Raw genomic sequence first — 16710 nt, 5'->3', positions numbered from 1 at the left:
TGCTCCATCACTTCCGCCTAAACGGGAAACCCGCCGCTCTCAAGCCCGGTCCTTCCATCTCACAAACGCGTTTTGAACCCGGGCCCGGCCGATTGGTTTTTATTCCTTTAAACGTTCTGCGTTCTTGGCTGCCAGAGAGGAGTTTAAAAAAAAAAAAAAATGAGTGGAGCCATGTAAATAAATCATGTTTTTGTTTCTGACACAGTAGGAGCTAAAATGCAGGCTGGCAAAGGCTGAACAGCACGCCATTTTCATTTTGAAACTTAATTCATTTGGCTTTTTTGGGGGGGGGGGGTGGTTTGCTCTGTACGCCTCCTTGAAGTGTGGCGTTGGGTTCCAGTGAAGTGAATGCAGCTCTCACCTCCCGTCTGTCGCAGTTCGCTACCAGGCCCTGAGCAACAACCACCTGCAGATCCGCGGCATCAAGAAGACGGACGAGGGGGAGTACACCTGCGAGGGCCGCATCATGTCCCGCGGAGAGATCGACTTCACCGTCATCAAGGTCACCGTCAACGGTGAGCCCTCCCTCCCTCCCCCCCTCCCTCCCTCCCTCGCTCGCTCGCTCGTCCGTTAGCTCTCGTTCACTCTTCCACCCTCGTTCATTCCTTCATCTGCTCTCGCTTCTTTACTCGCTCGTACGAACTCGCACCAACTGTGCTTTCGCTCTCTCGCTCTGGCTCTCTCTCTCTCGCTCTCTCTCTCTCACTCTTTCTCGCTCGCTCTCTGGCTCTCTCGCTCTCTCCCTCACTCTTTCTCGCTCGCTCTCTGGCTCTTTCTTTCTCTCGCTCTCTCTTTCTTTCTCGCTCTCTCTCTCTCGCTGAATTGTTTGGTTGATCAATAAGTCAATGCAGACCTGGAATCCACTGCACACACTTTCTCGTTTAGATTTATGAGAAACACTCCCTTTCCTTGTCAATTATACATCTCAAATCTATCTTGAGAGTTCAGCTTATTGATCAGCAGTTAATTATGCAAACTGATATTTCTGGAGTCAGTGAAATAAATGTTGCCTTTTCACTGCCTCGGCCAGAGCCAAAGCAATTATATTAGTGGTCCTAAAATAAGGCATCGGTTGTCTATTGTCTTCGTGGCCACAGAGCTTTTAAGGTCTCCAATGAAATGCGATGCTGGAGTGTAATTCGCATTTCCCACATTCACCAACGCGACAGGGAGAGAGAAAGCAGTCAGTGTCAGTCCTGAAACGTGCTCTCCGCCGTCTCCTTAGTGCCAGGAAAAAGGAAAACGCAAGAAAGCCCTCACGGTTAGTACCGACGGCAGTGGAAGATTGCATTTTCAAGCGTGGATGTTTTTCCATCCACCCGCTGCTGAAAATGACCCATTTTCTGGACAGTGAAAAGTGTTACAGTGCATTGCAACAAACAGCACAAACACGAGCAGACAGGCATCCGTGCGACGCAGTGCCACCTCTTCCACTGTTTTACTCTCCTCGAAGACTAGAGACTCCGTTCACAATGGGTTACGTTTGTACTCCTTTAAAGGCAGATTTCATGGAGGCGACAAATGACTAATCTCCATAGGCTCAATTGTTTTGTTGTTTTAGTTTTATTGTTAAATGAAACGTGTCATCGGTCTTCCTTAGTCTCCTGCCTTTCCTTTTTCTTGATTTGATTGGCTGAAATATTTATCCCAGCCCTTAATATCTCCCTTTCTCAGAATGTCTTTAGTATTTGAAAATCTGTAATAATGTGAAAACTAATATGAAAAGGGATCATGGGAAGGGATGGGTCAGATTTCGTATTTAAAAATTTTTTTGTAAACTTATATTCACATTGCTATTGTTTTGCTATTTTTGTCAGTGGACTCTCCCTGTTCATCTCTTTAAATAAAGAATTTAGGGCTGTGTTTTGGATCCCAGCGTTTCTGAACTGTGTGTTATTTGTGGCGGAGAGGGAGGGAGCAGGCGGTTGCGAGACTGGCGAGTGTGCACTTCCTGTTTCCTTTTCATGCGCTGGAGTGGCCCTGCAGTTCTGACGGACGTCTGTAGCCGTTTGCATGCGCACGCTTCAGAGGGGGAGCGGGAACACAGAGGCACGGAGGAGTGTCGCCTCCACCAGCCCGAATGCTTAGCAACAGGAAAACGGCCGCGCTGTTCCTCTGTCCTCTGGGTCATGTGGTCGATTCTGGCTTATTGATTCAGTATCATATGGCTCACTTGATAATATGTACAAGTGATGCATGAGGGTTCATGTGTTGCCTGTGATAAGCTGTATGTGTGTCTGTGTGTGTGTTTGGGTGTTATGTGTTTTGTGTGTGTGTGTGTGTGTGTGTATTATGTGTTTTGCGCGTAGCCCTGCTAAATAAACACTGCTCCTGTTTCAGTGCGCCCCAGCCTCAGGCCCAGACAGACGGAGCTGAACGCCACCGCAGACGTCGGCCAATCGGTGATGCTGGCCTGCGACGCCGACGGGTTCCCGGAACCCAATGTGACCTGGGCACGGTAGGCGGGGCTTCCCCTGTTCCGCGCGGCGTCCTCCACGGGCCTTTCCCCTGTGTTCACCAACGTGACAGAATATTTCCCACATTCAGAGGTCAGGGGGAAGTGGCCTGGTGCACGTCCAGGTCAGGGGTCACAGAATCCATTTCAGCGGTGCTTACCTTGAGCTGTGGTGCACAGCTGGAGGAATCAAAGCACAAGAGCCAAGATGCAACAGCTCGCCATTTGTTTCTCGGGACAGGGAGTAAAGAATTGGGAGGGACATGGGGTCATTCTAAGAGCAAGAAGGCGGTTCAGATGGATCTGGACCTTGTCTGAGGAGACAGGAAGCAGAAGAAATTGTCACAGCAATCCTTTATTTGTTTTCAGGGGCGAACAAAGTACCCTTTATTTGCGGCAGGGAAATTGCCCTTGCCGAAATTAGTTTTGCAAAGGTTTTCTCTACTCACCCACTCCAAAAACCTATCCCACTGTTCCTCGACTGTCTTCGGAAAGCATGCTCATTTCTTACTGAAATAAACTGGATGTGGATAATTTTATAAACTATATATGACCAGCACAAACTATATTCTTAAAAGTTGAAGTATATGGTTTGTGTTGGTAGTTTGTGTAGGTGCTTTGCAAGCATTTTTATACTCCTCTCTTAAGAGAGCACCCTGGGCTGTTTTCAGAACACATGACCCCTTAGATGTCCATCCATCCATCCATTTTCTATACTCACTTATTCGTGGTCAGAGTCGTGGGAGGTGCTGGAGCCTATCCCAGCATGCTTTGGGCGAGAGGCCGGAGCCCTTGGATGTCATAGGGAAAAATTCAAGGCAAAAACAATTTCTTTACAGCTGAGTTAAATATAGTTAAATCACTATAGACAGCACAAATGTTGTTTGTAATGAATTGTCTTATTTGTTGGCCATTCTTAATACCTGTTACTAAACGGTGATTAATAGAGAGACTGAACTTTTTCAGAGAGGTGAGCATGCAGAGTGGGGCTATTCTGCTAGCGGGCCACAGGCCAAATGCAGATAGCCATAGACACATTTTTGGCACGTCTCTCATTGAGAAGATCAAATAGCATTACTGATGCAGACCATGCATCAAAAAATTCAATATCAATACCAATATCAATATACATCTGCGCTCGTGAAGTGTCGGCATACCTACCGTTAACAACAGAATGACAAGCGGTATCAATTTGTGGTTTAAGAAAACATCTACCTTGGTTTGGAAGAACTCTGGGTGCGGAGGAAAGATGCATGCCATTTAAGATGGCAGCTATGCTCGACATTTCAAGCACTTACCGAAGCACTCAAGAGCAGAATAAGATGTGTTCTCCTTGTCTATGTTTAACAGCGAAGTGCTTATTTTTCACATCGTGATCTTTCAGTTTCAATTTCCTCGCTGTCATTAAAAGTGTACAGGTGTAGTGTAACTTTCAGCCTTTTTTGTCTAATTAGCACTTCACTTTTATTTTATGTGCGCTGATTTAAATATAAATAAATAAATAGATGAGCATCAGACAATTAAACCTTGATAAAGGGCTTGGTTACTGTACCAGACATACACCAGAAAGAGGAGCCTCGCATTAAAGTGGGTGATTAAAGCTTGATGTCACAGACATATTACTGCACCGAGGGGGACCTTCCGTTGGATGCCTAGCTGGATGTTCGTCACATGCGCATTGTGTAAACATACGCCATACGTATTCAGCTTATCTTTCCTTAATCCACACCGAGGACAAAGGATAAAGTTCGACAACTGCGAGATGAAGACCATGGGATTAATACCGAGGGGGAAAAAGACAGAGCTTCGGTTTTGTGCCAGGTGTAGCCGACAGAATTCATGTTGTCAAAGCGTGTCTGCTTTCCTCCCCCTCTCTCTCCCGTCCTCCAGCAATAACGTCGTCCTTGAAACGGACGATAAGTACAGCCTGAACGAAGATGGCTCCGAGCTGATAATAAAAGATGTGAAGAAAGTGGATGAAGGAGACTACACATGCATCGCCAAGAACAAGGCAGGGGAGACCGAGAGAGAAATCAGCCTGAACGTTTTCGGTGAGACTGAAATGAAAACAGTGACACAATCGGGGGAAAACGACAAACAGAGAGTATTTTAAAAATGGATGTATTTGTTTATGATGTTGTGGAAATTTTATGCGTAGGTGAAACTATCAGACGTTTTACACGGAAACAGTGAATCATTGGATGTTTTTTTATTTAATTCATGGAAAATAATAATAAGCATACTATGTATCTTTGCGTGTGTATATAAACACACATACACACACACACGCACATATCCTTTTGTATTGCAAATGAAATAAGTGTACTATGTTTGCAAATAAGCATACTATGTATATTTGCGTGTGTATACAAACACACATGCACACACACACACACACGCACATATCCTTTTGTATTGCAAATGAAATAAGTGTACCATGTTTGCAAATAAGCGTACTATGTGTAAAGAAAAATTACTGGGATAATTACAGTGACTGTAATTGGATGGATTCATTTTTTGATCATGCTCTTTTTTTCTACAGTTCAACCCAAAATCACCTTCCTGGAGAACCAGACGGCGTCGGAGCTGGAGGAGCAGATCACGCTGACGTGCGAGGCGACAGGCGACCCCACCCCCAGCATCGTGTGGAGCTACGGCCGCCACCAGTTCTCCGAGGGGGAGCAGGTACGCGAGCCGCTAGCGTCGCCGTGGCAGCGCGGGCCCGCCTGAACGTGGAACCGCGCCCTCGTTCCAGTGAAGACCGCTGCCAGGCCCCGCCCAGCCCTCCACACCTCTCACGCCCCCCAAGTAATCTTTAGCACAGGAGATGAGAAGTAACTGAACCCTGCAGACCATCCCGGTGGTCTTATCAGGGATGGGCTCCTTCCTAAATTGATATATCGGTAGGAATTCACCACAGGTAAAGCAATCAGACCATTTTAAGGGTGATTTAGCTATAAATATGGATTCAGATTGAACAGATTGGAAGGGGGCTGAGGGCTTTGAATTAGGGTGCCTCCTCCCTGTCACCCTTGAGTAATGGACTGAAAGAGAGGTGTGACACTGGACCGGGAAGGGAGGAGAGGAAATCAATAGCACATCAGGCCTCCGAAGTTATAACCTTATCATTGTCCATGGGTTTGATGTTATAAAGATGGTGCATGATCATGAAGAAGGGCCTTATAAGACTAACCCCTACCAATATACCTTAAACCCTCCCCTCGAACCCTCCCCCTTAAAGATTAAGTGGTTTGTGGGGCGTGGGGGGGTGGGAGGGTCATCATCACTAGGTGTGTTTTGCTCCAGTTTCGTTGCACCGTCATCACCATGGTGATGTGAGAGGGCCTGACTGTGGCATGCATCTAGAATGTTCCAGCACTGATGGAATGTTCCAATGGCTGCGAAGTCCACTTCACACTTCTCTGCCTCCCATGTGCATTTCTCAGCTTTGAGTTGCCAGGGTAAAAATAATTAGCAGTCCTTTTTGGAATTCCTTCCTCATTTACCAGTTTATTATTTTTTTCATCTCAGTGTAATTTCAGGCAGCTGCTGGAAACTGCCAGCACCCATAATCAATATTCAGCCATTTTGGAGGGGAAAATAACATCCCCTGCTCTTTGTCTGAGTCAGTAAAAGAAGGAGAGAGAGGGAGATTCACAGTGAGAGAGTGGGAGAACACAAAGGGAAAAGAGAGGCGGCAGAAGGAAAAGCTCTGCTCAGATTCAATAACAATGAAGAACAATGGGCTCTTGCTAATTGTTTTTGAATCTGTTTCATTCCTCTGATCTCTCTCATTTTGCTAACATCACCTATACTAATCATCACTGCAGCAGTGAGCAGAAGAGTGGGTAGAAGCTTGTTTTTTTCCTTACGTTTGAAAGCCCAAGCACATGCTCTGTTCTCTGTCTGTCTAGATTGCGTCTCACTGCCCAGACGAACTCCGCCTGTACTGTCTCTTCATCCCTTTTATGGGCTTTTGAAATTCTGTCATTGTGTATTACAAAGCAGTAGTTTCAAGAAGTGCACAGACACTTCACAAATGGTGAAAATTGCCTCGTGTTTTCCTAAATGTAGTAGGATAGTGTATAGGGTAGGATAGTGAATTAGATCAGGAATGTGCTTTTTCAAACACTGTTTTCTTTGGTTTATTTCATGCAAAACACTGCAATATTGTTTGTATCCTGCATGCAGTTTAGGAACACAATGTGTCCTTCTTTAACATGGCCGCACACTGAGGAATGCGGGTTGGCACTGTTCTAGTGCACGGATGGGCCCCAACGTCTGATATCAAATCCGCACCACGCCAGCGCCGACTGTGGTGGGCAGCCCCCGGCACTCTTCTCAGCACAGCGAATGAGATTATAGTATTTCAGCTTGAAATCTGAGTAACTTTGATACGGGCTCTCTGAACAGCTATGTAATTTCTGCCCAATCACAACATGGCATTAAGTAAAACGGTTCTTCATGTTGAAAGTTTAGCAGGCAATAGTAGCATTTTTGGCTGTAAATTTTGGATAAGTTGCCAGTATTGAAGCATAACCTTCCCACATAAAAAAAAAAAACATTCAGTTGAAAAAAAGATGAGTTAATTTAATGGTTCAGTTGAGTGGGCTGTTCCGCCACATGGCCATCAAATTTATTCCGAGTTGCAGCATTGCACTGTGGTACTTGAGCTAAAAATTCGGAAGAACCAAAGGCGTATCTCCGTAGTCTTTTGGGGGGTCGTGTCTCCCCCGGCGTTGGAAAAATACTGATTTGTGACCCCCTCCCCCAATATTCACTAGGCTAAAACTCTGTCTCCATCAGTCACGGTAGGTTTTGTTTACAAGCTATAGCTTGGGAAAGTGGTTACTGGAGTGATTAAAATGACAGAACTGAACACATTCCTGCAAGTTTGAGAAGTTGAATTTAATGGAATAATGAAAATTATAGAATATAGCTAGCTGGGTGATTGTGAAGTCCTCTGCCAAGTAATTCTGATAGCTAGCTAAGTTTGCTAGCTCATGACCAAAGTTGTAGGCAAGTGGTAGGCAGTAGTCTCTCTCGATAGGAGAGGTAAAAGAAAGCTGGTTTGGTCCTGTTCCACCAAAAGATGTTACACAGTACCAGAAAAAAATCTCACATTTGTCAGGCATAGAAAATAATGTTTTAACTCAAAGGATGTTATATTTTATGTTAAGATCGCATTGTTGCATTAATGCTGCTAAAATGTGCCCTACATTTCCAAGGCCTCCTGACCCCACCCCACTTCCACTTGACTATTGTCCAGCTGACAGTGATCAGTGCAGTGCATGCACTTGTGCAACCGTTCAATGCTATATCAGCGCAGCAGGCCATCATGCAGGCCTTACTGTAGGCTATGTCAACATTACAACCTGCGGAAAATGTTATGCGATAGGGGAATCAGGAAAAAGTGAAGCAGGGTGTAGAATCTTTTTTTTTTTTTCCCCACTGTACCCAAAGTCACATCACGTATTCTGTATCAGTGAGACCGGCAGTCACTCTACTATTCTGTCTGCAGATGTCATTCTGTGGGTCTCTGGAGACGGCGTTACAATCGCGGGGATATTTTGTAGCTCAACTGCAACTTTCACAACTACTCTTTACTTGCAGCTGACATTATGAGTGTCATCATACAATTATGTACGACATAAATTTATCGTGCTATTATTGTGAGTTGACATGTGGCAGAAATAGTTCTTTTTATCAGGACGCAAGTGAATTAGTGTAAAACGCAGATTTTGAAATGCGTCCTGCGTTCCAAAGCCTTCCATGGGCTAGCACGGCCTGGAGGTATTTTCCCCTCAAATGATAATGTCACAGCTGTTAAAACTACATTCAAGCTAAAGCTATGCCCTTGATATGAAGCCTTGTCATTTGGTGGTTGCAGCAAATCAGTGCTTCATTTGCTTGTATTCATTAGAGCAGTTTCACTCTGCTGACCTTGCGGCACCCCTGTGTGTTTCTCTGCCTGTTTGTCGTAAGTCCGTCTGGATAAATTATCGGAAGGTCAATGGATGATGTCACTGTCGCTTTTGTTCATATTTTTATTTTTTTCTGCAGTCTATGGTTAGAACAAGTCCTTTTTGCTGATGTTGTGCTAAAATGAGCCACTCAGTCCACTCCTTCCATTCATTTGGACACACTCCAGTTTTAATAACATGTCCTTTGTTAGCTTGATGTAATCCACAACAGATGCTGTTCTTATTAATGGGTTGTACAGTTTATGTTGTTAATTTTTATTTTATTTATTTATTTTTTTACTTTACTTTACCTTCTTTGTTTTGCCTGTAGTGAGAGCGAGCACATATACTGTGCGTATTCTATTAATTATAAAATGACCATTGATTCTGCCTCGGGTGAAAACAGGGGCGTCGGTCGGATGGAGGCCATTGCAGTGCCGTAACATCTGTTGCTGCTTTAGCCTCCATTCACACTGGACAGTTATATAAACACCAAAGGCTCTGGGTTTTCATTTTAAAGGTAGTATATATTTGCCTTTTAAGGCTCAGGAGACACAGGTGGAGTATTGACTGGGGGTGTATTTTGAATTGTTGGACGAGGCCGCGGTGCTGATAGAAGGCGCTGAGACATGAAATGGCAGAAATGTATAATGCAAGAGCTTATTTCAAGCGGGGGTTCTCACACAGCTCGGAGTTTTTGGTTTTCAGCCCGGCCGGTGTTTGCTATTCAGGTCTGGTGAATGTTCCCCTGCCGCGTCCTCTCGCCACCTGCATCATCAGCCCGTGTCAGGGCAGACCCAGTGAAATGAGCGTGCCCAGCCAGGGTCAGGCTGTCACTCACACAGGCCAGCTCGAAACCGTGGCTGGGAGGGGAGCCCAAACAAGATGGTCCTTAAGTGCGTCTCACCCCCCCCTTCCACAAGGAGAGTGGGTGCAGAGGGTTCCCATTTGCCGCCAGAGAGGGGCACAGGAATGACAGTTTGCGGTCAGTTGGTTTCGGTTGTTGTCCCCAAACTGCCATCTTGGGTCGGAATTGGCCTCTACAATTGGGAGGGGGTTATTTTGAAAGCGATATCGGCTCTTAGAATGGTCCAGTGACTGGAAAAAACATCCTGAAATGGCACATTCTACTGGCAGTTCCTTCTTATTGGTTATGGTTGCAATCTTTTTTTCCAGTTTGGAGTAACCCTACCCAACAGACGTGCCCCATCCCCATCTTGAGTCTGTCTATATGTTCATTTTAACCCTGGCTTTCAGCAGGAGTTGTTCAGTATTTGTATATGGAAACTGTTAGGAGCTATCGGTTTGTTTGCAAGTCCGTGCCACCCTTTCGTGTGCTTGGGCACATTCGTGGCATCGTTCTTTTATGAGGTGTGGATTTTGTATGCTGACAGCATTTAGCTAGTAGGAGAGAGGCAGATGGACGAAGAGCAATTGTTAGGTTTCAGAGGAGCGTCAACACATGGCACTGTGCTCTCACCCCGGCCCCCTGGGCCCCCCGGAGCCCGTATCTGCATGCCGTTGTGTTGAGTCTCCGGGAAGCGTGCACAGCTGCTCTAGTGTTCCCGGGTTCCCACAGAAGCAGTGCAGCAGACCTAGCTCCGCGTCAGCGCCTACGCTGTAAAGGTTAAACCGCTGCCGTCTGTATAGACCGCATTGCTAGCTCAGCTCCCAGACTCGGAGGGATTGTCAGGTCTCCGTTGACGGCCAATCATTTGGCCCCCCCGGGTGCTGTCAGTGCTCCCATTGTCGTTGGTGTTTTGACGTCGTTATAATTTGTGCTGTAAGTCCTGCAGCGTTTCCCTCGCAAAAGGTCAAGTTTGACTTGAAATCGGTAAAGGGCAGTGTTGCATAACACAAAGCGGTCTATTGAAAATAAACGGTAAAGTGTCAAGTCAATGCGCCGCGGAAACTGACAGCGAAGAAACTGCCTTCTGTAGCTTCATAAGGAGATGTCATTTAAGGTTGCAGTCTGCTCCTCTAAGATCCTTTATGGCGCGGACAAGGTATTAACTAGCTAATTACACATTTCATTACTGCTTTAATTGTGTTCACTTTTTAACGGTGTGGCATTCGGACCGGTGGAGAATCGGATTTGTCCCGGTCACTCCGACCACACGACCTGTGGAGAGAGCTCATGGACCTGGCCTGTGTTAACCGATTGGCCCAGGTGCTTAAAGGTGCGCTCCTTGCCACGGTGCAGGGGCCAAGGCCGAGAGTACGCAGGGAGGAAGCGAGACGTTTGTTCTTCAAAGCCTTTGAGACAAAAGCGAAATTAGTGCTGCTGAGAAGCTGAGGAGCTGGATAGCTTAGAGCTGAAAAGTATCGGAGGGCTGAACATTTTCCGCCATGTTAGGTTTGTTTTGTCTTCGTTATTTTAGTTAGCTGTTATATTTTATTATTTTTGCCCAGAACCCGTGAGGAGGACGGGTGGAGATGTTTGTTTATTCGTTTTTGTGTTGGTGCGGGTGCGCTCTCTCTCCACGTAGCAAATGATGTTGAAAATTATGCTGGAACTTCCCCGTCTTCCTGCGAAAGGTGTCACACAGCCTGTGAAAAATGGCATATCTGGATTACTCTTTGTATTGTGTGTGCATGTTGTGCTTAATCACTAGCTTCTATTAGCATGTAGCTTCTATCATTTTAATACAATCGAAACTAATGCATTTTGAGCTAAGGTGTAAAATTATCTTGAACTTATCTTGAAAAAGCTTTTTCCTTTTTTTCTAAAATGTAGATTATTTACCCATATTGACATTAGTAATACATTCTTTTAAAGCCTTGATAAATAGAAGAGTGAAAAGGCAAGCAAATATAGCTAATTAAAATACTACCACTCTTAAACTCATTGAAGTTGTTTAAAGCTTTTCAGCACACACTGATTTAGTAACCGTAACTGTACTTAGTGTGGGTGCACTGCAGAGAACATGATTTTACCACTGGGCAGGGTCTGTGGGTTGAGAAGGAATCAAATGAGTTTTTTTGTAATAAAAAGTTGCTTGGAGGTTTTTTCTTCCAATTTGGCAATTTAAATTATTTATTTATTTCTTTTATTATTTTTTTATTTTTTTCACTCTTCCAGGCTTTCCAGAAATGTACTTGATCCGGCTTAAACATTTGATTAAAGAGTTGCTGAAAATCAAGCTTATCACAAGTCTGGCGAGCAATATAAGAGCTGATTTCCTCAAATAGAGTGTACTCAATTATTGAAATAATCCCTATTAAGGTCTTGTATATCTGTTTTTCCTGTTGTAAGAGACAGGTATACCCACTTGCCAAGAAGATATACATTATGACCCAAAGTAAAACACAATTTAAGGCTCTTTTCCTTACAATATGTCTCATGGAGACATGTTTCCGCTCAGTTTAGGGGTTTTCATAATCCCATGTCTTTTTTTCACGTGTTATATATGCTCTAGAGGAAATGTAAAATTTTGTTTTAATCAACAAATATTTCATGATCCCAGTCACTTCCTTTTTAAGCAGTAGTGATGCATTAATAATGGAACGTACGTTAGTGTAATATCACCCCCCCCCCCCCACCTCGTTCCTGCCAGTTATCAGACAGATCATCATCACTTATCCTCTTAGCTGCTCACACTTTGCTCTCTCATCTCTGCTTTTTCACATACTGTGTAGTGCCAATACTGACACTCATTGAGACACAGAGAACACAAACAGGTTTCTTTTTCTTTTTCAGGTTTAAGCAATTAAAACACTGGCTCATTATCTTCAGCAATTAAAATAAAATTCTGCCGGGACTTAGTGCCACAGCCCTGTCTTGAGATGAACACAATGTACAGCGCGCGGTACTTAGTTAACACTAATAGCATTAGCTAGATGAGCCCGCCAGCGCTAGCTTTCAGTCGCGGCCCTTTAGCTACTCATTAGCGCTGAGCTGTGCTGTCATGGCTTGTGTTCCTGTCCTGCTCATTTTTGCGCCTGTTTAAAAAAAAAGGGGGAATTAATTTAAAAAATGGCTGCTCTGGTTGAAAAGATTCTGTTACCATGGTAAAATGATGTCAGGAATTATATTTGTTGTGTGTAACGCGGAAATTTATCGCTGAACAATTTCCTTTGTCGCATCTTTTTAATGCGGGTTTTTTTATTTATTAATTTTTTTTAAACAGTTGTCAATGAAAAATGTGCCTGCATATTTGTGTTAGCAGGGTGATAAAGTAATATTCAGGCACAGCATTAACAATACAACTTCAGTTGGCTGCATATGACTCAAAGAGGACAGCTGGTTTCAGATCAGGTTCTTGTCACTGGAAAAGTCATAACGAACCTCTCTCTTACATTATTACTACATTATCGGAAAATGCATTGAAAATGACTGCAATATTAACCTGAGGTGGTGCGTATATATATATATATATTTTTTTTTTTTTTTTTTTCCTGAACCACACATTCAAGAGTGTCCTGCTTTCCTCGCAATGCAGCGGCTATTTTTAATGGGTAATTACCAAACGGTTTCCACGCTCAGAGACTACGGTCTGTTATTCAGCGTGTTATGGTTGATCGTGTGCCATTCACTGTCCGACACGTGTCCAGCCCTTTCACCCCGAGCCGCAGCTCTGCGGAACAGAGCCACGTCGGAGTCGAAGCAGCGTCGCTTCTCTTTTCTTTTTTAAAGGCACATATTGTATGTAAAAACGGCTGAATAATGCATAGCCACTTAGAGTGGTTTTCAGCAGTGCAGAGCAGCGGCAAGCATGCTAAATTCAGGGTTCTGGGTGTGAAACTGCAGCAGTTGGCTCAAGCTGAGTGTTTTTACCATCATTGTTACAGTGAGGAATAGAAAGAGGGAGCTGTAATGAATCCTGCTGTATAAATGGATTGCAGAGCGAGGGAGGTCAGAGTTAATAAAATGTGCATTGTAAGTTATTCTGGCCACAGGTGTCTTTTTGGCAAGTAAATAAGTTTTTATTTTTTATTTTTAAACACCCAGCCCCAGCTAGCAATTGTACACTGTCTGCTCCCCTAAATGTTAAATAGCACTTTGTAGAAGTAGCCTGTCTCTCCCTTAGGCTTGAATAATAAGTGGCTGACGGTGACTGTCCACAGGTCTTCATGCTGTTAGCCTTGAGTTGTCGTGCCCTGTCACACCCCATCCCGCCCCACCACACTCCTCTATGGAACCACTGCTAGAGAGACGTTGCTCGATTAAAAATGTCTGCGCCGTCAAGGTTGCTTGAATTTGTTGTATTACAAAATTAATCTCTGGCCTGGGTTCAATCAACATATGTCCTTAGTTTTGACCTACCAATCAACGAAACTACCATTTTTCTTCACAAAACCAATTTTGGAGATTGCTGAAATTGCCAGCTTGTGCTTGTTCAGAAGAAGACTAACACACTTGAATTTATTTACATGCTAATTAAGTTAAATTTACAAGTGTATTGGACACACAATGCCCATACCCGACATTGATACATACATCACAAAATGGCCAGCCACTATCTCACTTCCACCAGGTTCCAGTGTCTGCATTTTTTAAATGGTCTTTTAAGAAAAGATAGAGTCATTCCAATTAAAACGTTGACTATATTTAACCAACATACTTAGATACCTAATGCACAAAGTCTGGGTCTGTAGATTTACCACGAGTTTACAAAAATAGATGCTTCAACGCAAGTGACTATAAATCCCATGGTAGTATAATTAGGCCGATGAATGTGCATGTCTGCCACCATAATGCAAAGCAGTGATGCACTTGACATGCCAATGAGCAGTGTAGCCTTTGCGCTGTGGAATACCTGTCATGATGCAAAGCTTACTGCAGAGAAAACGATATGAGTTTGTTGCTTAATGCGTCACAAAATGAATCTCAGTGCGGTAATTAATCTTGCATGTGGTAATTCATGCGTTACTGCTGCTGTCTATGTTGTTGCTCTTGTTTTTTTTATATGTGTACCAACCACGGCAACTTTTAACATGACCTCATGTCACTGGACTATACCAGGTTTTTTTATTTTGTGTTGGACTGCGTTGCTGAAAATTCTGCACGAGAGTTTCAGTGCAGTGCACGTCTGCGTGACTTGGGGGTTGAATTTTCTGGGTTTTTTGTTTGTTTGCTTGTTTGTTTGTTTTTTTATTCTTTGCTTTGCTTTGCTTTGTTTTGTTTTGACTCCACGTCTGTTTTTTGCAGGCTTCTTGGACTCGCCCAGAGAAACACAAGGTATGGCTACTAAACGCGTAGCCAGACTGTAGCTACTAATGATAACGCGTTCCTGTCACAACTAAAATAGTACTGCTGGCTTCCTCTTGCCAAAGTGCTGCGGTGAAGGCTTCCATTACATTGCAGAACCCCCCCCCCCCCCGATGGTTAATTACTATATTTAAGTTTCTTTTCAACCTAGTGAACATGTACTTTGTACATTTTTGAATGAAAGCGATGTTTTTTCTTATTCAGTGCTCATGTAAGAAATGTTTGTTTGACGGTTGCTGAATGTAATGAACATGCAAAAAATGTTTTCATCTATTTATTTTGTTGATTGGTTAAGGACAGCGTAGACTGCGGTTTGAGCTCATGTCTGGGACTTATTAAGTAGGTGTTTTGTTTTGTGCTCATTAGTGATCCTTGAACTTGTGACGGTGTGCACAAAAAATAACTAATGGTAGTGCTTTTGTTTTTGGCATTTACAGTTAAGTATGAAGCACATTGCAGCTTGATTAAATCTGGGTCCCAACTGTGACATTGTCCCCGTAGTCAGTCATTTCTCCTGAACTTTGACCTGCAGTAAACACAAGCATTACATCTTTTCCTAACTTAATTTGGCAAGTTAGACTTGGCGAACTTGCTGAACTCACCAAACTGTGCTTGTGAAGGGAAAAATCCTTGTTTTTAATTGTATGTCAGAGTTGAGGAAAAGCGTTGATTGAATTCCAGTCTGTGACAACTATATTGCTTTTCGCTGACCCTGAGTCGCATTCTATCATCTACAGGCACATCCCAAAAATAAGCACCTCCACCTTCACCCAGAGTCTCCCTGTCTGTAGCATAGGTAGCGATGAGGAGAGAGCCAGCACTACTGTTTCTACCTGGGAGCTATGACACGACTAACAGACTTAACCAACTTAGCTCTAGACAGCTGGCACACGTAGATACCAATACTCGTGTACGTGTGTGTGTGTGTGTGTTTGTGTGCGCGGGCGTGCATGCGTGTGTACTGTATGTATATATATATGTGTATATATATATATATATATATATATATATATATATATATATATACATACAGTATTTTAATTAAAAAACGTTAAAAATAATGCTGATACTAGTCCTGATAGATGAACACTCTGATAGTGTGCACTTAATGAACAGTAGTAAAACTATGTGTACAGCACTCATAATCTAATTTCCATAACCAAGCTTTTATTTTCTTTTTGATCTTCACTTTAATTTAGAAAACAACTGATGGAGGACAAACAAAAGGAATGTTTCAAATGAAAAACATGGTGCAACTGTAAAATGTGCATACGTTTTGTATTGATTCAATCTTTCAGATCTTTGAGCTTTCAGCACTGAGATTGCAGATACTGCATGTGTTCAGTATTAATTAGGGTAAACAGGGTTCTGTTTACACTGCAAAATATTCAGGCAAAACTAACTAAGGTATGATTGCTGGAGTTGGGTATTTCCAAGGCACTGAGCATGTCAGGGAGCTCAGCTCTGGCACAGTTTTACCAGGGGAGAGCAGCACCTGCATATTGGCCTGCGCTCCAAATGATCCCCAGTTTCACCTTTTTAACTCAGGCGTGGGTTTTAGTGTCTGATTCAGGACGTGAGGCGTGGGAAGCGGGCGTTGGGAACGTTCTGGCGTTCTGAGGCGACGTGGCGTGGCGTGGCGCACGTGGGTTTGAAGCAATTTGGTCGTTCCTGCGCCATAAGGCCGGCGTCAGAGCCGCGGCGTTAGCAACACCTCACAGGAACAGCCTTTTTTAGCCCAGGCCCTGAGAATCTGCCACGCTTCTCTGAGGTTCTGCAGCACGCTCGCACACGTGCACACACGCACTCGCACACGTGCGCACACGCACTCGCACACGTGCACACACGCACTCACACACGTGCGCACACGCACTCACACACGTGCGCACACGCACTCACACACGTGCGCACACGCACTCACACACGTGCGCACATGCACTCACTCTCACACTCATCCCAGGCCTTGCACCTAGCAGAATGGACACCGGGGTGGCTTTTCTCAAAGTTTTTCTTTCATATACTTTCTTTGTACTAGGAAGAAAAGAGGAACAGGCACAACATTGCAAAATTGGCGTACACAA

At 44.0% G+C, this 16710-nt stretch overlaps 1 protein-coding gene across 10 annotated transcripts in view; it reads left to right on the top strand.

The window, feature by feature from the left end:
* The window catches only part of ncam1a (neural cell adhesion molecule 1a), a 240504-nt gene that overhangs the window by 173415 nt on the left and 50379 nt on the right, over positions 1-16710 (top strand). For 6 of the 10 annotated variants that reach the window (XM_035434862.1, XM_035434861.1, XM_035434859.1 and 3 more), the window contains exons 5-9: positions 378-515; positions 2341-2458; positions 4346-4506; positions 4998-5140; positions 14570-14599. In XM_035434862.1, the coding sequence (XP_035290753.1) occupies positions 378-515; positions 2341-2458; positions 4346-4506; positions 4998-5140; positions 14570-14599 (590 nt within the window). The remainder of the gene's footprint in view (positions 1-377; positions 516-2340; positions 2459-4345; positions 4507-4997; positions 5141-14569; positions 14600-16710) is intronic. The other 4 variants (XM_035434864.1, XM_035434863.1, XM_035434866.1 and 1 more) reach the window with 1 other exon arrangement.

The sequence above is a fragment of the Anguilla anguilla genome, chromosome 9, assembly GCF_013347855.1.
Source record: "Anguilla anguilla isolate fAngAng1 chromosome 9, fAngAng1.pri, whole genome shotgun sequence".
Taxonomy (NCBI): Eukaryota; Metazoa; Chordata; class Actinopteri; order Anguilliformes; family Anguillidae; genus Anguilla; species Anguilla anguilla.
Note: the sequence above shows the minus strand (reverse complement) of the source record. Positions and strands in the feature narration are given on the sequence as shown.